At 50.8% G+C, this 24,142-nt stretch overlaps 1 protein-coding gene across 4 annotated transcripts in view; it reads right to left on the bottom strand.

The window, feature by feature from the left end:
* Nucleotides 1-24,142, bottom strand: part of VAC14 (VAC14 component of PIKFYVE complex) — a 62,857-nt gene that overhangs the window by 13,894 nt on the left and 24,821 nt on the right. For all 4 annotated transcript variants that reach the window (XM_057415208.1, XM_057415211.1, XM_057415212.1 and 1 more), the window contains 2 exons: nucleotides 19,100-19,250; nucleotides 7,679-7,811 (listed from right to left, as the gene is read on the bottom strand). In XM_057415208.1, the coding sequence (XP_057271191.1) occupies nucleotides 7,679-7,811; nucleotides 19,100-19,250 (284 nt within the window). The remainder of the gene's footprint in view (nucleotides 1-7,678; nucleotides 7,812-19,099; nucleotides 19,251-24,142) is intronic.

Here is a 24,142-nt window from a genome sequence, read left to right as displayed (position 1 = left end):
TGAAGATGCACTATCCTGGGATATCTCAACCCAGGACATCCCATCCTGGGAACAGAGCACCCAGACAGACCCATTGGAAGGAACTATGGAGCCTGCATATGGGGTGAGCCGTTCCCAAAGCAGCATCCAGCCTTGAGCACCCACCCTGAATGGAAACCTGCGGCAAAGGATATTGTGGGAAGCACTAAGGCATCCTTGCCTGGCTGCCCGGGTGGCAGTGTGTGAGCACAGAAGCTGTTTTCAAAAAGCGATGGTCTATGAGATGCTCAAAAGCAGCCAGGAATGGTAAAAGTCCCTTAATGAGAGTAGCAGGAGCAAAACAGCCCAACCTTAAGGTTTTTAATCAAGTGTGCCCTTTTCTTTGGGGATAAATCCTGAGCAAGATACCCTGGAAGATAGATGGGGAGAAACTGTTGTTATTCAGCCTCTCCTAGACTCCCTGTCCTAGCTTTTTTCTCCATGGAGATGAATAAACTGAGATGTCACGTGTGCAGAGAAAGAGAAGGAAACACCACCCCAAGACCTGACTGATGGGATCAGATGGGTTAATCTAGCAGTTAACAGATCAAACCAGTTAACCCCCTCCTCGCCTGCACCAACTGATGACTTCCCACAATGACGGTCCTCACCCGTTGGCCAGGCAAGGAAAACTTGGGAGACACCTTGGAGGCTGCTCATGCTGAAGCCCTGCTCCAGAGAACGTGATCATTAGCAGGGGAGCTGCAGGCTCCTATCCCTGCTGCCCAGCCCACCTTTTCCTGGCTCCTCACCTTCCGATCCCGCTTTTCCAGAGCAATCCTGCTGGAATCCCATAGAAAGTGCTGCGAGGAAGCAGATATTCCAACCCCCGCACCCCCCCCCCCCCCCCCCGTCCCCCTCCTCCTCCAGGGGCCTGCCCTTTGAAGGAACTTGGCCATTCTGGGAGGATTTTCCTCCCCTACACACATTTCCCCTTCCTCCCCTCCACCTTCTTCACTGACCCAAATTAGTCCAGCCCACTCCAGCAGTGCTGCTCACATGTGGTTCCCATTTTTCTACAGGAAAACCCATCACGTCCTTCCAGGCAGCTCTGAGTACGGCTGGTCACAGAGCAGCTTTAGTGAATAGGACAAGCTCATTCCCAGGGGCTGGCTCCTGCCAGTTCAGTGGAGGCACCTCTTATCCTTCCCTGGGTCTTGGGCAGAGGAACCAGGCTCCTCCATCATGAAGGTCACACTGCTGATGGCTCCAAGTGTGTTGCAACCCTGGATCCAACCTTTAGCCTGGGGGAAATTAGGATTTTCCCCTCCAGCTTGTGCCCCATGGGGCTGCGGAGAGTAGTGAGGAGGCCCATAGCCTCAGTGGATTAAAACCTCATTAAGCACATGCTCCCTTGGGCTTACAGAGCTCACTGCATTACGTAAAACAGGCAACTTGAGAGCTAGGGGTTTTGGAGGTACACTGGGGTTGCTAGTTTCACTCTACATTCATGTGGAAGCCCAAGAGAAGCCTCCAGGGTGCTCACCATGCATGGCTGGACAGCAGGAGATGCCTAAAAGCAGAGTGAGGTTGTCACAAAACCACTAAAGCACCGCTCTGGATCTCCGGATGTGGGATTCCTCGTGGCAGGCTGGAGGCAGAGCTGGGGAGAGGAGGTTTTGAGGGGTGGGCAGGGGATAAAGGGAGATGCAGAGGAATGAGCTGGAAGATGAGCGAAGAGAAGTGTGCAGATGGATGCTTGCTGCCCGCTCTATCACCCCACGCCCAGTGCTCACGCAGGGCAGGAGGGAGCCCTTTCTGCTTTACAGACTGGTGGAACAAACAAACAAACAAATAAATACAAAGCTTTCTCCTCCGGTTCCTCCTTTCCCGAGGCACGAGGGGTGGGGATGGAAAGCTTACAGTTCATTAAGGCAGAAGGGCAGGCGGCCAGTGAACATCCTGGCAGGCAGAGCACTGTATTTTCGCAGGCTCGCTGCCTCCTGACACAGAAGCTTCTCTTGTAGCACTCACAGCTGTTTGGATTTTACCCGAGTTCATATCCCAGTTTATCAAAGGAGCTGCACTTCTTTTTTTTTTCCCCTTCTTTTGTTTCTTTTTTTTTTTTCTTCTTTTGGTTCTTTTTTCCCCCTTTGCTGTGTACAAGTCGAACAGTTCCCACAAAAACAAACGCAGGTTTTGTTCCTGAACACAGCGGTCTGGAGGGTGGGAGAGAGGAAGAGGTGACACGTGGCCCTGGCCTGCCCCCCCCCAGTCCTCATTCACTTGCTGGTGGGGCAGAGGGATTTTCAGGTCATGGGTTTGGCAGAGGAAGCTGGAGAGGGCATGGTAGCATCAGCCCATCTCAACAAAGAAGGAGCAGGAGGGGTCCTACATACCAGCCCTGGAAGCCTACAGCTCATGGGGAGGTACTGGAATATTTGGCCAAGCAAACTGTGTGTCCAGTGGAGCTCAAGAGCAACCAAGCCTGGGAGAAGAGGAGGATTTTGGTTAACTTCCCTAGCAAGGGGTGATAATAGCAGGGAGGTGGGACCACAAGGCAGGAGAAAAGAATGAAGTTAAGAATGCAGTAGCGGGGCTAGGATGGGGCAGGGGGACAGTGAATCACTGCAGAATGGTGGCATCCCAGGCCTTGGGCATCAGCCTGCCACCAAAGCAGACAGCCACCAGCTCTATACAGGATTCCCAGTGTATCCCTTGCTATCCAAGCCTGCAGCTAAACCCCCATCCCACTCCCTCCCCAGAGCCCTCCCCATGGAATGCTGGCAGGCTGCCCTTTCCTTCCTGCTCCCCTAGACACAGCACAGCCCTGGGAATGCCAGGCAGGCTGAGCAAAAAGTGATTTAACATGCTCCTCACTGCCTGCCTGCCAAGAGCATCAGATGGATGCCTGTGCTCTACGGAACATGCTGGCCCTCTGCTCCTCTGCTCCACCCGTCTCCAATTCCTCATTGCAATTACAGGTTCAACCACACTTTGCTTGTTTTTCCCTACTTTTTGAGGAGAAAGGGGTGTTGCACAGTCAGCCCCAGCCTCTCTCAGAGGCAGAAAAGTCCCCTCCTGCCCAGAAAGAAGGGACTGGCCACCCCAGGCCCATGCCAAGGGCATCACCATAAAGCCCTTCATGCACCCAATGTGGCATGTTGGTGTTTGTCCCCAGCTCTGCTCTCTTCCCAGTCCTGCTCTCCACTGGCCTCATCCTGGCAGGATGTTTGAGACCTCAAGGAAAAGCCAGGCTTTCCAACCAGGTGAACTCTTCCCATCTGAAGGAGTCATAAATCCATGACTCAAACACAAGACTTGGGATTTTCCACCTCCCCAGCTAATGCCATAAATTGACTGAATAACCTTACCTGCTCCAGCCTTGCTCCTCCAGAGCAGATGGAAAACCAGCCCACCCTCCTTGCCACCCCCACGGAGTTCCAGCATCCCCCGAAAAAACAAGGACCATCCCCAGTCAAATGGCCAAGCCCCTCCGGCTGCACTGTGCAGGAGGTGGCTGAAAAGTTGCCCCAGGGCCCCTTTCCATGCAGCTTTACCTCAAAAAACTCCCCATAAGAAGGTGCTAGGCAGCAGGGAAGTTTATTTAACAGCTCTATAAAACAAGCTGAGACAACCCCTGCGTATGGGCCCCTGCCTAGGGAGCAAAGTGCTGACTCAGGCGTCATCTCCTGCCCCAGGGTGCCATTGTTCACAGAGAAAACAGCCTCTCTGGGCTTAAAAGTTAAGCCCCACACTTCAAAGCATCATACACAGCACACACAGGGATGTCCCCTGCCACTCAAGCACACCCTGTACCCTGAAGGGCTCCTCTGCTGTTCTGGCAAGGTGTGTCAGCCACAAATGTCTGAGCTGCTCCATCTCAGAGAGCAGCAAAAAGCCAGCTGCTTTGGTGCTAGGCTGGGGTTAGTGAGCTAAACTGGCTCCCAGAGCTCAGACAGACTCCAGGGGCAGCACAGGGGCTGCACAACCAGCCCTGGGGAGGGATGAGAGGGGAGAGGACGGCTTCTTCAGAGGGCAAGCTGCTAGAGCAGCCAGCCCTATCCTCAAACTGTGTCTGTGGGGTACAGCTTAGCCTCTCACTTGATCCCCCCATCCCCTAGAGCAGGTACTGACAAGCAAGTGTTAAATCCAGCCTGCTAAATCTCAGTGTGAGCTGAAGAGCTCGGTGCCACTCTGCTGCCTGCCTCCAGACTGGCTGAGCAGCTTTACCTCTGCAGGGTTCCTGTTCCAAGGGGCCATGTGATGCTTTGGAAGCTTCTCTGCATTTTTCTGGTGCTCCAAGCCATCGTCCGGAGGCCAGCAGCTGAATGCGAATATCTGCTTCTTGCTTAAGGGTTCTGTTGAATCCAGGACAGCCATATGCCACCCAGGGCAGATAGCTCCTAATTTGTGGTAAGGTTGGAAGGTCTCGGATCTGCTTATCAAGGTGAGAGGTAACACTGAGCGATGGCTGATGCTCCTGCCTCAGACAATCCTTTGGGAGTCACCTCTGGGTGAAAATGTGCCTGGCTTGAGTGGAGAAGACAGCACTTTGAATTCTGAGTTTCAAATGTGGAGTAACTACCGGCTTCCAGCCTAGGAAGTCACAAGTGACAGTGAGAGAGACTGACCCCCAAAGGAAACCCCCATCACCTGTGATGCAGAAAACTGGTGCCAACCCCCAAAAAATCCTTGGAAGAGACCATGGAAGCAGATTTGTCACCTCTGTGGTTCCTCAAAAGAAGGGTGGAAAGAGTGATAATCCAGGAGCACCCCTCCAGCACATCCCTTCACAAAGAGTATCCTCACCCAGGTGTTCATGAGGCACCTAAGCAGCTTTGAAGAGCCTTTTTCTGGATGTTGCCCTTCTGATCCTGCCAGGGATATATATATGCTGTAGCCATAACCTCTCCCTCCATGAGGTCCCTGTGGGTGGTGGCATAAAGAAGGCATCGCACCTGGATCCCACGAGGGAAAGGCAGCAGACCAAGAAGAGCATCTCTTAGATGCACCAGCAGTACTTGCAGATGGCCTGTGTGCCAGCGCTCGGTTATCTCCCAACATGGTGATCCCAGGAAAGGGAGAAGAAATATCTATCTGAGCAACAGAAACTTTCGGAACTGCTTGCCTGTTGTTTTAAAGGCAGTTTATTTCCATTTAGCTCAACCCTGTCTTCTTTGGCATTTCGAGATAACCAGCTTGAGACCAAGGTCACTGATGGTGACAGCACCAAATCAGCCCCCAGCTCTACCGGAGCCAGGCTCAAAGGTGAGATGACTGAGAGGGCTGCAGGTGCTTTTTCCACCCATCTCCAAACGTCAGGCAGGCACCAGAACAGCTCTGCATGTATTGGGAACCACAGGTCCCTACAAAGCAAGAGATGGTCCCATCTCCACAAGCTCCTGCAGAGTTCAATGCTAAAACCACACTTGTGTCCTCAAGCAAACAATGTACTATAACCTCTGCCTCTGGGACTGTGAGGCTGTATCAGGAGAGAAACTAAAGTCCTTTCAGAGTCAGCAACCACACATGAACAAGCTTGAGCAGGGTTAGAAATAAACTACTTTTAACCACAGACCCTCCACCTGATCTCATGGCTGTTTGAACTTGCACACCGACAATGTGACAGGGAAAACTGCTGTGCTGTGCTTGAATAAACCCCTTGTTCCCCATTTCCCTTCCCCTGTGTGCTAATCCTGTAGCTGGAAATCACTGCCTAAACTTGACAGGTCTATTTTGCTTCCCTGCTTTGCTATTCCCAGGCCAGTCAGCAGCAGAAATGGGCAGCAGTGGTCCCGGAGGGGAGAGGAAAATGATGGGGACAAAGGGAGCAAAGGGCTTGTGCCAGCGAGGACCACATGGGGGAGGACCACGCTTTAGCACATGCTGTCCTGGTCTCTCAAGCATCCCCTTGTGCTCCCCAGTCCAGGATGAAGCACCACCAGCATCTCCCAAGTCAAAAATTATGCTGGCTTCTCACCCTGCTGCACAAAACAGCTGAGCTGGCCTGTGGACAGGGAGGGATGTAACATGGGAAGTCAAATACGGCTTCAATTGGAAACGTGTCTAAAAATAGCACCAGGAGTCTCCCATGTTCACTGGGTCTCTCTGGCAAGAGATCAGTCTTTCCCAGAGAATCCTGTAAGTTTCCCTCCCCTATTCCCATCTTGCCTTTTCCTGAGGTAGCAGAGATTTAACTAACACCAGCACTTCAACTGCCATCAGTAGGTTTCAGAGTTAATTGCTGGTACCTGAGGGCATGGCTCACCCCTCCCAGAACCACCTCTATCCCCTGTGACCCACGACATGACTTGACAAAGGGCAGAGTCATATAAATATATGTATTTTTTTTTAGCTTTAGTGGATTATTTCGGGCATAAATCACTGTACAAAGCTCCAGCATGTGACTTGCTGTGAGCCAGTCCTGCTGCACTGCTGGCTGGCTGCTGGGAAAGCCGGGCCAGCCAGCCAACCTCATCCTGCCAGAGCCAGAGGGAGATCTGAGGTGGCCATGATATGGGAGAACCTCTAAATGGGCCCCTATTGCTCTAATTGTCCACTCCATTAACACAGAATAGGGCTACTTCCCCTGCCAATGGCTGCTCAAATCCAGGGCTGCGCTAACTGGGAAGACTGGGGATTCTACGAGTAGGATTTTGTCTCTGTCCCATTCTTAGATCCCCATATGCACCTCTTTGCACCCCAGAGCCATATATTAAACCCAACATTTCCAGGCTCCTATCAGAAGAAACAAAACAGATGCTCAGCTAGATTTTTCTGGGAGCAAATGGAATATATTACATTAAAATTTAATGTAAGCTGGGGGAAAGCTCTAAAATTCTCTTCAGCCTAAACAGCAGCTACAACCCTGCCCTGGTCCCCTTTCACTGTTTTTGCACCACTTTGCCTTGATGCTTACCACTCACAGGATGAATCTAGCAGCTCTTGGCTGCCCGAAGGCTTGGGAACAAACTGCTGCCCAACTCAACCCCCAGCTCAGCTTAGCAGAGATAGCTCTGCATGCTTTATTTTGCAATTACAGTTACCACCCCACCAGTACCTCCTGCTCCCCTCCACTTTTGGAGAGACCTTTCTTTTCTTACAGGAGCAGGACTTGGGTTTCATGCTCTCCCCATGTTTTGATGTGACCTCCCTGAAAGCAAGGGATTAAAACCCAGAGTCCTGCCTGCTCCTCCCACCAACCCCCTCACTGATTTCTACACCATTAAGCATGTTATTTCCCAGTGTGCTGAGGAATTGGTGTCCCTTGCCCCAGATTTCACTGCACTAAAGATGATGCCCTGCCAGCTGCCACAGCACTTGGCTTACCAGCCTCTACCACAAAACCTACCAACCCTGTGCATTGAAACATACAGCTTCGGGGGACGACAGTTTTGCTGGGGGAGCATCAAGCTGAGCGGGGTGTAGGGATTCACTTGACCTGGCACCCTGAGTACAAGGCTTCATGCTCTGGCTGGTTTACTTGTTTCTTAACTAAACAGACTCTCACAATGCTGTTTAATAAGGAGCTACATTGCCTCTGGAGATTCGTGTGAGTAATATGGTGCTTTGACACGTGAAAGGCAAATCCCATTTGCTCTGAAACAGTGTACCAGTGACTGAAGGAGGCTTGAGGAAAAGGTTTTGGCTTATTCCCCATCCCACCCTGCCCTGGGGGTGCCTGTGGGCCTTCGGTGAGCTGGTGGAGTGCTCTGACCTGATAATGAAGGGTCCTCTGGTCTCCAGGAGTTTCCGTTCGCTGCTGAAGCGCTTGAGCAGGTTGATCATGAACTTGTGAAAGTAAGAGTTCATGGTAGGAGTGGAGGGCGAGCACTCCAAGCCTTTCATGCCTGGGGAGGCAGGGAAGAGCAAGTTAGAGCAGCCAGGGCCCTCCTGCCAAAGCAGTTTCAGTCAGAGAGCAGACATGCAAAACATGAACACAGCTTTTGGCAGAGGAGCTTTAGGCTTTGAAACAAAGATTTCCAGGCCTCATATAACCTTCATCTGCTCAGTTCAAGCGGCTCCAGCCCTGCCACAGCTCTCTCCATCCCAGGAGAAGTGTCTTTTGATGATCCCAGACCCTGACAGAGCACATGGGGGTAAAATGGGCTTTACAGGCAATCATCCCAAGAGCTGTTCAGCTTCAGTAGCTGATAGCAGAAGAGGTGCCTGAGGCTCTGCATCAACACGCAATCCCATCTCCCTGGATATGGCAGGTACACTCATCCAAAAAACCCAGACTGCTAGTGACTTGAAGAGCCTTTAATCCAGCCCCATAGGCCACAGATACCCCGAGCCCATCATGCACATAGCAGCATCACACACATGTTCAGGCCTGGATCACGGATGGGGGCCATCGTTTTATGCTTGGTGACATGATTTCCCCTGAGTAGGAGCCATTTGGTGCAACAGTGTCACACACAGCTTGCCCTAGAGCTAGCACAAAGTACTGGTCAAACAACAGAAGAGTTTGAGGCTTAGAGACTGTACCAAAAAAATGGATTTTTCTTTGTTCTTCATTTGCAAAGACCCTTTTTAACAAAAGAAGCTGAAGGTAATTAGAGTGGCCAGACTCTGAGCATGGAGGGTGTGGGAAATGCTCTGACTGGAAGGAAAGGATTGGGTGTGAAAGCAGAGACAGCGTGCTGAGGAGAGCCTCAACAAGCTCTGACATATCCAGACCCAAAGCACTTTCAGGCGTTTTCATCCTTTCACCTTAGGCGCTTTGTCTGGGACCGGAGGATTTCCAGTGGTATAGGGGAGGGATGCTCTGCACCCTCTTGTCACACAGGGCACCCAGAGGTGGCAAGCCTCTGCTCACAGCCTCTGCCAAGTGGCCAGCATATCCCTCTGCACCTCTCAGAGCCATAAAATCACTCCTGAGAGACTCCTATTGCTCATGTAACAGCAAACAGTGCTCCAGGTTGTAAGGGGCATGGGCTGCTGCAGGACCTGCTTGGTAAGACATCCTAACATGGTCTTAGTCTTTATGGGGTGGGTAAGCAGGGAGGACTGGCAGAGGGGCATCTCCCAGCTCAGGGTACACAGCGAGCATTAGCCAAAAATATCCCTACAGACCCACAAGTTCAGGGAGCTGGCAGGTAAAGACTACTTTTCCCACAGCAGCACTCCAGGAGAGGTGGTTTATTCAGAAGGACAGCTCTCAGAGCAAATGTTTGGAGAGAGAGTTCTAAAGGTGACTTTGCAATGAGGGGCGCTCTCTCCCTTAATTTCTCCTTCAGAAAGACCACGCCTAACTGGAGGACGGAAGCCAGCACACATGAGCACTCCCAGGCTATTCCCCCCATCCTGAGAACAGCCAGTATTTCCATCAGCTCACTGATGGAAACCTGAAGAGTTTGATTTATGTATGTTGTCTGCTTCTGCAGAGACTCAACAGAGCATGGAGCAGCCAATTAAAGATGTAATCAAACTGCTAAAGCCCAGGAAAGCTGATGAAAGAGCCACTGGGCTGTTTTCCACCCTGGCTGTCCCACTGATACAGGTACAGGCAGGGCAGCTTCCTCAGAATCACATTTAGCATCCAAGAGGACATAGCCAAAGAAAAAGGAAAATGAAATAGTGAATCATCTGGACCAGAACCTGGAGTCTCCTCCCACCAGAGTTGTGTGGTCACCCCCTCTTGGTACATCTGAAACCTCAAGCCAGGCTTTGAAGCAGGCATCTCGAGAACACAAGTGTTTGCCATAGCATCGTGTTTCCCCTCAGCTGTGGGAAAGATGATCTGGGCAAAAAGAAAAGAGGATCTGAGCCAACATGCTCCAAAACAAAGGTGTGCTTGTTCAGAGGCAGGGAGCACCCGGCTTGAAAATACAGCCATGCCCCACGTCCTCACTACAGCTGCTCAGAAGCAGGCTGGAAGAGACATGGTCTGGACAAGGGGACACAGAGCAGCACATGGTGGCTGCCTATCCCTCAGCCTTGTATCTCCCACGGGCAGAGCCTCAAAAGCAAGCTCTGGTTTTCTTTCTGGTGATTAGGGGAGGTGAAGAGCAGATGGAAACTGCCTTTGAAAGCTGCAAAAGTGGTATTGTTTTGCCTATTTTGTCAGCAGTGCTGAGGCATCCAAACCAGAGCTGCACTGCAACCCAAGATTCAGCAGCACACCTTTATCCCCACCTGCTAGTAATGCCCCAGTGCTGTAGCTTGTCCAGGAGAAGGTCTGATCTGCGAATTTCTTCTTTCTCAAGATCCCCAAAATTGGCTCTCTGACCCTCCACCCAGCAACGAGAACATTGCCGCCAGGACTGACGTAACCTGGCAGGAGCACACGCAGCAGCTCCTGCCCAGCACTCCCTCCACATGGCACAGACAGCGTTGCACTTTACCACAGCCTCGCTCGTCTTCTGGTGATAGCCAGAAAGCCCAAGCCTTTACATATTATAAAACACATCCCAAGAGAAAAACAGGAGGTGGTAGCAATTTCTCTCCTCCCTGGAAGGTCCAACATTCCTATTGCTGAGGTGCTGGCAGTGGTGTGCACTGAACAAAACCCAGGAGCCTAGGAATGCCAGTGCAAGACAAACCACCCAAAAGAACCCTCAAATATGTGCTCCTGACATGATGCAGCATCTCCTGCATCTCAGACTGGAGACTCAGAAGGACCCTCTGGGTCAGCCAAGTACCCAAAAAGCCAGAATCACCTTAGAAATCAGATCCTGGCTACAATCTGTAAGACAACCAATCTCCAGTCCTGCTGATTTCTTCCATCAACTCACTAAAAAACCACCGAGCCTGGAGAAAGCCAGGCAGTGGTCAGGAAGCAAGGAGGGACTGGGACACAGAGATGACAAAAACAAATCTTATCCCTGTGTTTTTTAGGAGAGGAAAGTGCTATGATGGTCTGCCCACCCCAGGAAGCTGATCCATCATCATCCTTTGCCTCTGGAAGCACTGACACCAGACTCCAAAGGAATCATTTCTCCATCCCTTGCCCACCTGGCACCCAGTGAACCACTTTCTACTTCATCTCCTTAGGGAAGGTTTCTGCCACAGCATACTCACTGGAGCAGCCTTCCCAGTGGTCTCCAGGGGTGATACTGGGGGTGAGAAACCAGCCTGCAGGAGTCTCTCAGGCTGAAAAAGGCTAAACCAAACCTCAGCTGGAGTTCCAAAACCTCCCAATCCTCCAAACTTCTTGTTTGCTCTGTGTTTACAGGATGCCTGGAAGTGGCTGGCACTTTGCTCTCGTGTAACCCTTCCTGGTGTAACCCAGAGCTCAGGACAGCGGCATCTCTGGCTCAACAGAATCAGAGGAGCAGCTTGTCAAGTGTTTCTATGAAGCACGAGAGACAAGCAGAGAGAAGTGTTAGGAAAACTGCTTAATTAATGGAGGCTTGCACTTCTCCCCCTTTCCCTGAAGTGAGACTTTGCAGATCCGTAACCTGTCAGATCAACTGTTAACGTACCCAGAGAGGGGCTGGTAGCACATCACGGCTCTGCTGCCTGTTTTTTTAATCTGGCATGGAACAGAGAGCTGGAAGAAGAAAGATCCCTGCTCAGAATGATGAAACTCAGCCCAAATATCCACTATAATAGGAATAAATGGGAATTCTGGTCCCACAGGAACATCAGAGCGGTGAAACAAGAGCTGGCAGAAACAGGCTACAAAAGGCACATGGAAATTGCAGCTCCATGGCTGACGTGACCACACAGCCAGGAACCTTGTCAACAACTAGAGGATCCTCCTGCCAGCAGGTCGAGGGAGGGGATTCTCTCCCTCTGCTCCTCTCTAGGGAGACCCCCCCCACACAGTCCTGCATCCAGCTCTGGGGCAACAATACAAGAGGGACATGGAACTGCTGGAGTGAGTTGAGAGGCCATGGAGATGCTGTGAGGGCTGGAGCACCTCTGCTTGGAGACAGGCTGAGAGAGCTGGGCTTGCTCAGCCTAGAGAGGAGAAGGCTCTGGGGAGACCTTGGAGCAGCTCCAGGCCTCTTCAAGGAAAGGCAGTGCAGGGCTTGTCTCTGCCTTCCTGAGATCTGCACATCTCCTTCATGGATCTGCACATCTCCTTATGGGATCTGCATGGGATCAGTCTGAGGAGACCTTAGAGCAGCTCCAGTGCCTGGAGGGCTGACAAGAAAGTTGGAGAGGGGCTCTGGACAAAGATCTGCAGGGACAGGACAAAGGCAAATGGCTTTAACATGACAAGGGGGGAGGTTGAGATGAGCTCTTAGGCAGTTCTTCCCTGTCAGGGTGGTGAGGCCCTGACACAGGGTACTGGGAGAAGCTGCAGCTGCCCCATCTGTGGCAGTGTTCAAGGTCAGCTTGGATGGTGCTTGGAGCAACCTGGTCTGGTCTGGTGGAAGGTGTCCCTGCCTGTGGCAGGGGCTTGGAACTGGATGAGCTTTGAGGTCCCTTCTAACCCAAACCATCTATGATTCTATGATCCCAGGATGCCAGGCTAACAAATCCTTTCCCAGGCAAGCTACTGCTTCTTGGATCACTGAAACCAGCACCGGCATCAGTCCCCCTGACCCACAGGTGCTAGCTCAAGCACAACAAATATCTGCCAAAAGCCCTGCTTCATCCCAAGTGCTCACTGGTGGTTCATGCTGTTCCCATCACTTGTGTGGACATGCTATAAATCAACTGAGACAGGCAATTAGGGATCTATATTAAGACCCTTATAAATACATGTTGTACAGCAGCATGGAAATTCTACCATCTGGCTCCTTGATGGGCTGAGCCATCTCAAGACCTACAGTGGCCAGAGTGTTCCCAAATTGTTCCAGGGGCGCCTGACAGACCCTGACATAACTTGGATTTTTCTGCCTCAACCACAAAGCACCAAACTTCACCCTGACATACAATGCAACTTCCACTAATTCACCATAATTGGTTTCAAACTGGTCTTAATTAAAACCAGCGCGGACTTGCTTAACTTCACTTAAACCAAATTTAAATAAGATTGGACCAGAACTGATTTCCTTCCAAAGCAAGCTAAAGCTGGGTAAGCTGGTTAGAGTATCCACATGGGAATTTGCAGTGGTTTAAGCTAAAATGATTTACCACAATCCCTAATTGAAGCAATTTTAGATAGAGGGAGGGGAAGCTAAAAGCTGGTGGGGCCAAGCATCCTTCCCACCTGAGCATCATGTTTCCAGCTCAGCCCAGAGAACAATCTCCCTCAGCTCCTTTGGGAGCAACAGAATAAACCCAGCAGCAACCAGAGCCAGTCCATGAGTCTTCAACCCGCGTGGGGCTTGGCTCTGCCAGATGGTGCTTGGAGAAAACCTGGGTGGCGACGTGGGAATCTGCGCGGCATCTCCCCTCTTCCTGGGCAGCCTTCCCCAGGATGTTTTGAATTTCAGCTATTACAAACACAGGGCGGTGAAGCCTCATCGAGTGGGATAAAAACAGAGCTGTAAAAAATGCAAATATTTCCCCTTCCTGCTTCCCAAAAACCCGGCGCAGGGTGCAGCTGGAAACAGATGTGAATGTGTCAGCAGCTCAGCTGGGCTCTGCAAAACCTCCTCTCTCTGGACCACAGAATGCTGCTGAGGAAGTAAATCCATTGAAATTATGGATTGCATGGTCAGAGGCTCTGCTCAGCCTGCTTTTGCAGGGCTGCCTGCACACTTGAATGTTTCTCCCCTTCCTACCTGTCTAAAGAGCCATGGATTTGCATTTCCCAAGACTTCAGCATCTTGCTGGCAAGGGGGTCCCCACCGACAGGCCAGGGTGTGCATTTTTCTGCCAAATGAGGTTTTTGCTGCACTGATCCTCTGGATGCCCCCACTCAACAGAGTGTGGGATTCACAGGATCACAAGCATACACCCCAACACAGTGGGGGTGTGTGCTTGTGCCTGCCTTGGAAGAAGGCAGCAGGCAATGATCACGCTTCCTAGGAAGGTTAGCAGACCACTACTAGCTCATTTTTCTTTGTTAAGGTGAATCAATAAGCACAAATGCAGCAGGGGTACAGCTGAGATAACATACAGCACAAGAAAATACCCAGCAGAGCTGAAAAAATATGACTGGTTATGCTTGGTGGTGAGTTTATATTGCGCTGAGGCTACTGCATGGAAAGGTGAAGCATATGGAAGAGAACCTGCAAACACGAACAAGCAGCAATGGGCTTTGTCAGGCCATTTCTGTACCAATATTCATTCATTTTTCTGGTTTCATGGTTCTCATCTCATTCCTCACACCACTTTCCAAATTCCTTGCAACATCCTGGGGAAACTGAGGTAGCCAAGCAAAATAACTGTATGAAGGGCATACGCTTGGCTAGGAGTGGTCTTACCTACAATTTCAATTCTGCAATTCTAGGTTTTCTTTGGGAATCCCCAACCCTTCTGGCCCACCATGTGCTTAACCACCTCAAGAGAGGTTGATACTTGGAGGCGTGCCAGATGAGTTACAGCTATAGTCTGGATAGCCTCTCCTGGGGCTGTCCACGGCATCCCAGCACTGTTGCAGCAGAACACCCAGAAAAGAAATGCATCACCCTTTTGTTCTAACTCTCCTCTCCAAGAGGCAGAAGAGCACTTTTGAAATTCAACCCTCCTGTTCAGCTCCATGCCAGTAGGGAAGAAGATGGTGAAGCCACCAAGCATCAGGACATGAAGCGCTGAGCTCAGAATACTCAGGAGCAACAGGTCTTTCCTCTCGTGACTACCTAGCTCTTCCACTCTTGTTCCTGCAAAAACTGTTGGCAACTGGCTCCTTCAAGAGTGAATGTCCATGGTGTGACGCCAGCTGACTCCTGGCCTTTTGTGGAAAGGATGAGTAAGGAGAAGTTTCACTTTTATCCTCTCCTACCATTGGAAAAGCTAGTGTGGTAAATCTGAGCCATCTGACAACAGGCCACCTTTTCTCTCCTACCCTTCACAGATCCCTGCAGTCTACAGACTCTTGTCTCATGTTTTCAGAGGCCACCCTAACATTTTACAGACTGTCTAGAGGTGGGACCTTGTCCTACCCTGCCACCTCTGCAGATCTATGATTACACAAACAAAGTGAAAAGCAATGTAAAGGGAGTGGTTTGGCTCATTGAGAACAAAAACCTTCAAAAAGCTGTCAATAGGTAACTCCACAGAATATCTCAAGTTTGGTCCAGGCTCTGGACCTATTCTCCTGCAGGGATACAGCAGGTCAGAACTCAACACACTACGTTTCTTAGGGACTTTTAGCAGCCTCCTCTGGAGTTATCCACTGACTCATGGGATATCCATGGACTGCTGTTAGAAACCAGTGGCCACAAGCATGTTAGCATACCCTTGTACAGAGTCAGCCTCCCAGTAAACATCTGGTGGTGCTCAGAGCATGAGGTGCTCAGAGGGTACGCCACCATTCCCAGCAGGAAGCCGGGGGGGAGAGACTGGACTGAGCAGGAGGAAAGCGCCTCCTGTGAAACAAAGGGTTGTAACCACCTCTCCTTACAAAGCTGTGGAGAAAGGAAGGAAGAGATATGTGCAAGAGCTACCCTGTATGAGGCAGCAGATGGTACTGATATCCTTTTGGAGGGAGCTTCCTCCTCCCATGAAGAGCAGAGCTGGAGACCAGGCTGAAGGGTTTGCACTTATGCTGTCACAGAATCCTAGACTGGTGTGGGCTGGAAGGGAACACTAAAGATCACCTAGTCCAACTTCCCTGAAATGAGCAGGGACACCTTCAACTACATCTGCTGCTCAGAGCCCTATCCAGTCTGACCTTGAATGCTTCCAGAGGATGGGGCATCTACCATCTCTGGGCAGCCTGGTGCAGTTTTTTACTCTCCTCATTGTAAAACATTTCTTCCTTGTACCTAGTCTGAATCTCCCTCTTTTAGTTTAAAACCATCATCTCTTGTCCTACTGCTACAGACCCTGCTAACAAGTCTGTCCCCATCTTCCCTATAAACCCTTTAGGCACTGGAAGCTGCTCTAAAGTCTCCCTGGAACCTTCCCTTCTCCAGGCTGAACAAGCCCACATCTCTCAGCCCATCTCCAAGCAGAGCTGCTCCAGCCTTGAAACATCTCCATGGTCTCCTCTGGACTCAGTCCAACAGCTCCATGTCCCTCTTGTGCTGTTGCTCCAGAGATGGAAGCAGGACTGCCGAGGGGGGTCTCCCCAGACAGGAGCAGAAGGGGAATCCCCTCTCCTGATCTGCTGGCCTTGGTGACAGCCACTCTTAGGTCATCTGCTACTTGTCCCAACTTCTATAGGGTTGGCAAAACATTTCCAAAGCAAAGAAGACAGCTGGATTCCCATCACAGAAACCAGAAAGGCATTTGGATCATCATCCCAAAGACTGGGAAGCTCTTGGGCACAGCTCTACAGACCTGGTCACAGAAAAGCAGGCAAAAGATAACCAAGGAGAGACTGAAGGAGGCCAGCAGCCAGCAACCCTCTCCCAGGGCAGTCAGAGCAGGTCGAGAGGAGCAATGTTGGTCTCCCAGGAGGTACTGGCCCCAGCTCATTGTGCTGGAGAAGACGTTAAGGGCAGCTGACCTTACGTAACTGGAGAACAAAGCAGCTAAAAACAAACTGGAGCTGGGAACGGGCTGCGGAAGTGGGACACGGCTTTCCTGACTAATCAACCAGCATCTGAAGGAAATCGAACTCAATGGCAGGGAAACAACTGCATAAACACATCCCAAGGGAAGAAAGGGAGTGAGAGGAAGTGGGGGAAGACCACAGGGGCACCAGCCCCTTCCACCTTTCCTCCTGCCATCACGATTCAGGTGGCAAAGCCTGAAGCGCAGAGATGGAGAGCACGGCATGGAAACCTGCCGCAACCCCAAGGATTTAAGGGGTGTTCATGCTTGTTTACCAACTGCAAACTTGGATGGGCCTCAGAGATAGGAGGGGAGAGAACCTGACATGGCTCAGCAGCTCTCTTCCCACCGCCAGCTCCCATAGCATCTCTGTAAAAAGTGGGATGAAGGGATGAAAGAAGTGCTGGTACCCTGCAATGCTGCAATAGCATCCTACTGCCTAGAAAGCACTGTCTCAGCAAAGGCGTGCTCACTAGGGAGGTGTGCTTGGGGAACACTCCCATACACCCCAGTACAAAACCAGTGACCCCAGAAAGGTGTCTTGCTGGTGTCAGCACCTCGTGATTTTTGCCTGGGAAGGGCTGTACTCACAAACACATCAGCCTGCAGGGCAGTGCTTGGGTTCACTTGCTCTCACCGTACATCACTCCCCCAGAACATGCACAGGTGGAGGGATTTCCATTAGCTCCCCAACCCCCAACCAACCCTCTGACAAAAAGAGTCTTTTTCAGGAGCCTCTGCTTTTCCAGGCATAATCCAGGGGGCTCCTGGCTCAGCTGCGACACCTCCATTCCCATGGAAGCCTGAGCCCAGCAGCCAATCCAGTCTCAGCCCTTGGTGGTTGGAGCCAGATGGGACCAGGGCCACGTTAAACATTCAAGGCCAATGAACCAGCTCCTTTTCTCCTCCTCAAAACCATCTGCTTTGGGTAAAAGCCAGTGACCCTGCAAAGCTCAGCCCCAGATAAATTCCCAAAGAAACAATTTGCTGGGGCTTTACAAGGAAGAGGAAAGCAGGTGAGGAAGCCAGAGTCTTTTAAGACCTGTGTAGGGTCAAGCTGCCCCACACTGGGGCAACAGGGGCTCTGGCCCTAGCAGATCTGCTCAGTGTGGGGAGAGCCAGACTTTTCAGGCATTATACTTGAATATGTGAAGCCAAATTGCTCTTCCAGATAGCTAACAGGGGCCATGGCAGCCGTTCGGATCCATGCCATCCAGCATGCTATTTTTAGATCATCCACAAAGAAGGAAACCTCAGACAACCATCAGTGTGAGCTGAACTGCAGCTCCTCAGCTGCTTGGCCAGCACTGTAGGAGCTGCTCCACCAAGGCAGTCTCAATTCTGACAATGGGAGGACAGATGAGACATGCAGAGGCCTTGGGGACATCACCAACATTGCAGCCCTCACTCCTCCATGGCAGAACTAAAGCTGCCAGCATGAAACAGGTGATCTGCAAAAAAGCTTACAACCCCACACCAAACAAGCCAAAACCTGAGCTGGTTGCTGGTGCAGATATTCCTAAGCCTGGGGAGGGGTGAGCGATCTGGGATTGTCAGTGAAAACAAAGCCTGGGGAACAGAAAGCAAAGCTTCCCTCTCCAGGGGTGATTTAGCAAGGCTCTGTGGCCACATGCTGCACAAGGAGAAGCAGCCTTGGCTCCATGCTTGGGGTGCAATCCAAAGCTGACATGAAATGTGCTTTTGGCTATGACGACCTGGCCTGGGGAGTACAAAAGGGAGGTCCTTAAACAGCAGCAGCAGAGGAGAAGGGCAGCCAAGCAACTGCAAAGGATGAGCCACAGACAAAGGAAAATGGAAAAAACTTCCCGATGTGCTGGGATAATTGTCCTGCCAGACACTCAAGAGCAATGTAGCAGTTCACAGTCAACATGGGCAGCCTTGGACAGATAACATCATCTGCACAGGCCGAATCCTCTGCAGATCTATGTGTTTTGGATACCTGGGTTTGCAGCCACCATCTCACCCTGGACTCAATTTAGGGCTCTGAGGACTTTAAAAAGGAGAGAGGAGGCTAGCACCCAAGGTCCCCTAAAAATAAGACAATAATCACACTGGAGAAGGACTTTCTACAGCGGCCTGCCGTGACAGGACAAGGAAGAATGGCCTTAAACTGACAAGGGGGAAGACTGAGAAGAGCTCTTAGGAAGAAGTTCTTCCCTGTGAGGGTGGTGAAGCCCTGGCACAGGTTGCCCAGAGAAGCTGTGGCTGCCACATCCCCGGCAGCATTCAAGGCCAGGCTGGATGGGGCTTGGAGCAACATGCTCTAGTGGAAGGCATCCCTGCCCGTGGCAGGGGGTTGGAACTGGATGAGCTTCAAGGTCCCTTCCACTCCAAACCAGTCTGGGATTCTATGACCCCTCCACACCATCCTCTGAAGCATCCTGATGCTAAACAGAGTTCTAAATCCCCAAAACATGAGCTAGAGGAAAGAGCGGTAATAATAAAAGTGGTGCCCTGGTCTGCACCATGGCAGACTTGATCCCCAAAGCTATGCTGAGTTGTGATGAATCTACTGATCTACTACTGCAGTAGAGTCTTCTCCTTCTGCCCAAGGAAATCTGACCAGTGCCATGGTGCATCAAAGAACCCAGGGCGAGGGGTCACTCACCAGAGGAGCTCAGCTGGCCGGCCCTGTCTGGGACCTGAAGCTCCACCAGGTTGGGTTGTGCATCGGAGCTGTCGGAGGCACCATGACCCTCTGTTTGTCCCGCTGGAGAAGAAGCAATCTCAGCCAGCACTTCCAGGTCCTTCAGGATAACCTGCGAAGAGATGAACAGCGTGGGGTGAGCTTTTCTGTCCAAACCCATGGCTGGAGACAGTGAGATGGGAAGCAAACCCCAGAGCACATCAAGAAAACTGTAAGGAAAAAAGGCTACCTAAGAAATTCAGAGTGGAAGTTTCAAATTATTGCAGAGGGGATGGGGCAGGAAAGAGAAAAGGGGAGGGGAAAAAGAGAGTTGTGAAATTAAACCAATGTGCATGAGGAGGTCTAGGTTTTGCTTTCCCCCTCCCCTTCACAACCCCAGGTTTGGGATAAGTCCAGCAAAAGCATGAGGATACTCTTGGGCTCTTGGGGACATACACCCATCTGCCTGCCCCCTGCACCTCAGCTCTCCCTTTTCAGGGCAGCATCCCAGAGCAGACAGAGCTGCCATTTGGATTTCATAGCCTTCCTTTCAGAAGTCACTGAATTAACCTATATATAGCATCTCTGGACAAGTTATTACAGGGTTGGTTGGGTTTTTTTTGTTGTTGTCAACCCTTCTCATGCCTCAGGCTATTTTGGGTCCCCCTTCATTCAAATGTCCTTGGGTCTAGATGTTTCATCAGCCATACTCAATACTCTGAGCGTGGCAGAGCTGTGCAGAGCAGAAAGGCTGCCAAAAAGGGCAACTGCTATGTCTAACTCATCAGAATCTAGCGCAGCACTTCCCTAATCACCCCTTGCCTACCAGCGCAGTGTCCTAGGTTTCCACATGTTTTCACAAGGCATCTTTCAGAGGAGCTTCAGTTATATGGGAGTTTTAGCTCCTGAGTTACAAAAAAAATACCCTTAACCCCGAGAAACAAAATCTAATTACATCTTTTCTTTTCTTGATCATGGAGAAACACGATCAAAACAGAAAACATGACCCCTGAATCAGAAGTAGGAGCTCCTAGGTTTTCGAGCAGGCAGCATGGTGCTTGGGAAGACCCTGTGCCTATAAACATAATGAAGTCCCAGCCTACAGCTCCTCTGGGAGGAAATAAAATAAGACAACAACAACTTGCACCGCTATCCCTGAAGAATCTAGCACCTCTGTCATGCTGTCAAGAATGGGACCTTGTGGCTAGCACAGGAGGTCACTGCCATTGCCAGCCTTCATGTTCATCCAGGGAAGGGAGTCTGTAGTTGCTGGCAGAGGAAGGGCCTTGGTCCCATCAGTGGCTCAGATAAAGCAATGCTGATGCTGTTTTTGTTCCAAGCAGAGGATGCCCCTGAGCAGACCTCATGATGGGTTTGGGCTGGGCACAAATCATCCCTTTCAAAGCATATAAAGTCATTTATATGCTGTAAGGCTGGATCCTTAATCCAGTCTCCCAGAGCTATCTGAGACGCTGCTTTGGCTTGGGATACTCCACGCAGGCTGCCTCGACAGCAGTGACCAGCTGAGGGCATGGCTGGACTTCTTGAGCTTTGGAGAGATTAAGGGGTGTCCCCCCAAACCAGCACATAGGTCATAGGCAGAAGGTGGAAAAAGCAGCGTGGGCTGAATTTGGTGATTGAAAAGCATAGAAGAAACAAGAAGCAGGAGGGATGGCTCCATGAGCACCTGGAGGGAAGAGCAGGCAGTCATGAAGGCCTTGTTTTTTCCAGCCGTGGGAAAGAGGCAGGGAACTCTGGCTCCTGCTGCTCCTTCCCTGCATGGTCCGGAGTGGGTTCCCAGCCAGGGATGAAGGAAAGCCAGGAGTGCTTGGTATGCACTGCACATCTCTGCACTAAGCAAAGCTGGAGCTGGCGGCTGGCTTTGTGCGACCCAGGAGGCTGTAAGAAAGCAATATCCTGCCATTGCCATAGCAACGAGCTGGCTGCACCAGGAGAGAGCTGGTCCCATCGGTCAGGAGCCCAGCAACTGTCAGACCCAGCAACGCTGGAGCACAAGGGCCAGAGCCATTCCCAGCTATTGGGCAAGGGCATGACCCGATGAACAGCCCAGAGGAGCTGCCATCAAGGAGGTTTTCCTGGTGCTGATGAGATGTAGGGTGGTGTGCCCCTGCTCCAGGCTTCCTGAATTGGAATGAGCAAGGAAAGCAGCATCACAATGGATGGGGAGACCTGGCTGACTTCACAAGCCATTCTGAGCACTGGGATGGAGCTCTTTGCACAGCTGGGAGATGAAGAGCAGGTTATCAGTCAGTTATAAGCTATTACAAATAAGCAGCTTTCTCCTTGCTGGGAATAGGCAAGATTTCTCCCTGTATTGCCTTCAGAGCAGGAATTTTAAGGGCACACAAACCAGCTGGTCTCTCCTTAGCTCTTCCAGATCTAGGTCAGGTTAATTTGCTGCTTGTTCTGGTTGAAAGGAGCAGAGACTGGCTCTGCCAGTGGCGGTGCAGGGGAAAAGCAGCATCTCAATGGCGTGTGCTGGATGGGATGCACCTCTTGCATACAAAGCATTGCCTTGATGCTCCTCGAGGAGTTTGCCTCTGGCCAAAATTGTGGACTGGCCTGGAATGTTGTAGAGCACGGGGGGGTGTTCCCAAATCTGCTACAGACCCCTGCAGAACAAGACTCAACACTCTGCAGTGTAGCTGGGGCTGCAGCAGCAGCTCCTGGGGCACAGATGAGGTCAAGGATATGGACTGAGCTCCTGAAGATGCTGTCCTTACTGGTATTTGTAGCAATGTCTCAGAGGGTGAGGATTCCCTCGGCAATAAAATAGGGCACACAATACCAGGGGCAGGGTTATTCCTGCCAAGAAGATAGGAATTCAGCTGATGGTGCTACCAAGATGGAAACCAAGAAGGTTTAGGGCTGCAGAGCACTTTTTCAAGGGGGATCAACTGCCTTATATCATCAGGGAGGCTGTAGAAAAGCCTACAGCATTACCAGTCCGGCAATGCCACAGGAGTGACCTGGTGGGGACCAGGAGAGGTGAGGATGCTGCTGGGTGCTTTCTGCTGCTCCACCACTCAAATGCAGCTCCTTGCTGTGGCAGTGTGCACTGAGGCTGCCCCAGAGGACTTTACTTGTTTTATATTTCTATTTCCTTCCTCCAAACCCTCCCTCCTGCTTTTAGAAATCCTCCCTAGGAGGCATTTCTTCATGCATTAGAGGGCAGAAAAGGAGGCAGGACAAGGTCCATCCAGTGGGTAGTGCTGCAGGAAGCTGGAACTGCCCTGGAACATCCCTGTGTGCACACTGTGTGGGGCTGGATACCTACAACCCCTTCAAATTCAGCTCTCAGAGAGTCCCAGAGCTAATAATATGTAAGGGGTTTACTTTTATTTGCTACCTGTCTCCATCCAGCATCTTCCTCTGCACCCTGAGAAGCCAGGTACCCAAAGCCAAGCTCACCAAATCTCACATCCTACACCTTCTCCTCTCACACTGAGCCAGCTTCCCAGGCCAGGACTGCCAGTCCTCCACTGCAGGTGGGTTTAGTCTGCTCCATGATTTCACCCAGGAATGCTTCAGGCATCACCTCAAGCCCAGTCTGCACCTTATCGCTAGTGTCTGGATATACATACAAACCGTATATACATACATATAAGCAAGCCATGCAATTACAGTCTGGAACTGGTGCTGAGCCAAGAAGCTCCCTGTAGATCACACTCCCCACAAGAAACTTCCTACTCCTGTATGATGCAGTGCAGAGATTATCTTTCAACCCAATGCCCTTGCAATACCTCAAGTCCTTGGAGAAAGTCTCATTCCACCCTGCTTTAAGACTTCTGCTTATGAGCTGCTTCCATGTATGGCAGGCTGGGCTAACCACATTTTTCCACCATCCAACTGCAATTACATACCTCTCTCTACATCCCATCATTTCAGCCCTAAGCTCACCCTTAGTGTAACTTCTCTTTTCAAAACAAGCAGCCTTTCTGCTTTGGTATCTTATAGCTTTGAGGCCCAACCCAGAGAAGCTTTACCACCAAAAGAAATTAAAATTAAAGCCAGGCACATATACATGAGAGTTCTTCGCAGTCTTTGGTGTACATCCTCGCTTTGCATGGGGTCACAATATTATGGCCATGGTGGATTAGAGCACAGTGGCTCTAAAACCAACAGAACAAAGCTCCAAATCAAACCACGTTAAGATGGCTATTTGCTTTGGCACAAGCTTTTGTTCAGCTTCATTGTACTGGGAATTGGGAGTGGTGGAAGAAGTTTGGCAAGACTTAGTGTGACAGCAGAGCTTAAAAGAGCAGGGAAGAGACCTGGGCTTCAAAACCTTGCAGTGCTGTAGCAGGACACACAGGAGAGGTATAGGAGGTAACAGTACAGAAGAGAGAAGAACATGAGTATTCCAACCTACAGGGGGCTCCTCCTTTCCTAGTTTAATACTGAAAACCCAAGAGAGGGGCAAAATGTTTCAACTTGTTATGGAGAAGTTGGCTTGAAGGTCACACAGATGTTCAAGTCCATCACCACCTCCACAGGCAGTGGTGGCCCAGGCTCAGCTAATCCTTGTGAGGGAAGGGTACCAACTCTTGCAAAGTACTAGGAGCAGACTTCTGAAGGATGCTCTGTGAAAAACCTAGGGAGTTCCAAGCTGATCTAGTGGAAGGTGTCCCTGTGCATGGCAGGGGATTGGAACTAGATGATCTTAAGGTTCTTTCCAATCCACACCATTCTATGATTCTATGATACAGCTGCAAAAAGCAAGCTAAGAAACCATTTAAATCTTCTTCCTGCGTTTAAAGCCTTGACTGGCCACTGCAGAAACAAAGGTAGTTTTTCATGTTAGCAGAACTGAGAAGAAGCTGGAGTCTATCCTGCTTCACAGCAGACACCAGCTCCACCTCACCTGTCATTCCTGCATGGGTCAGACAGAAGTCCCAGCACAACTTCCAACCCCCAGGAAGATTGAGAGGAGCAGATAAGCAAACAGGAACACACACAGCTGTAAAGAAACAACTCCATTTTGGAGCCAGAGAAAGGCAAACA

The sequence above is a fragment of the Pezoporus wallicus genome, unplaced genomic scaffold (assembly GCF_028554395.1).
Source record: "Pezoporus wallicus isolate ANWC-B61680 ecotype Strahan unplaced genomic scaffold, APGP_CSIRO_Pwel_v1 contig_7896, whole genome shotgun sequence".
NCBI lineage: Eukaryota > Metazoa > Chordata > Aves > Psittaciformes > Psittacidae > Pezoporus > Pezoporus wallicus.
Note: the sequence above shows the minus strand (reverse complement) of the source record. Positions and strands in the feature narration are given on the sequence as shown.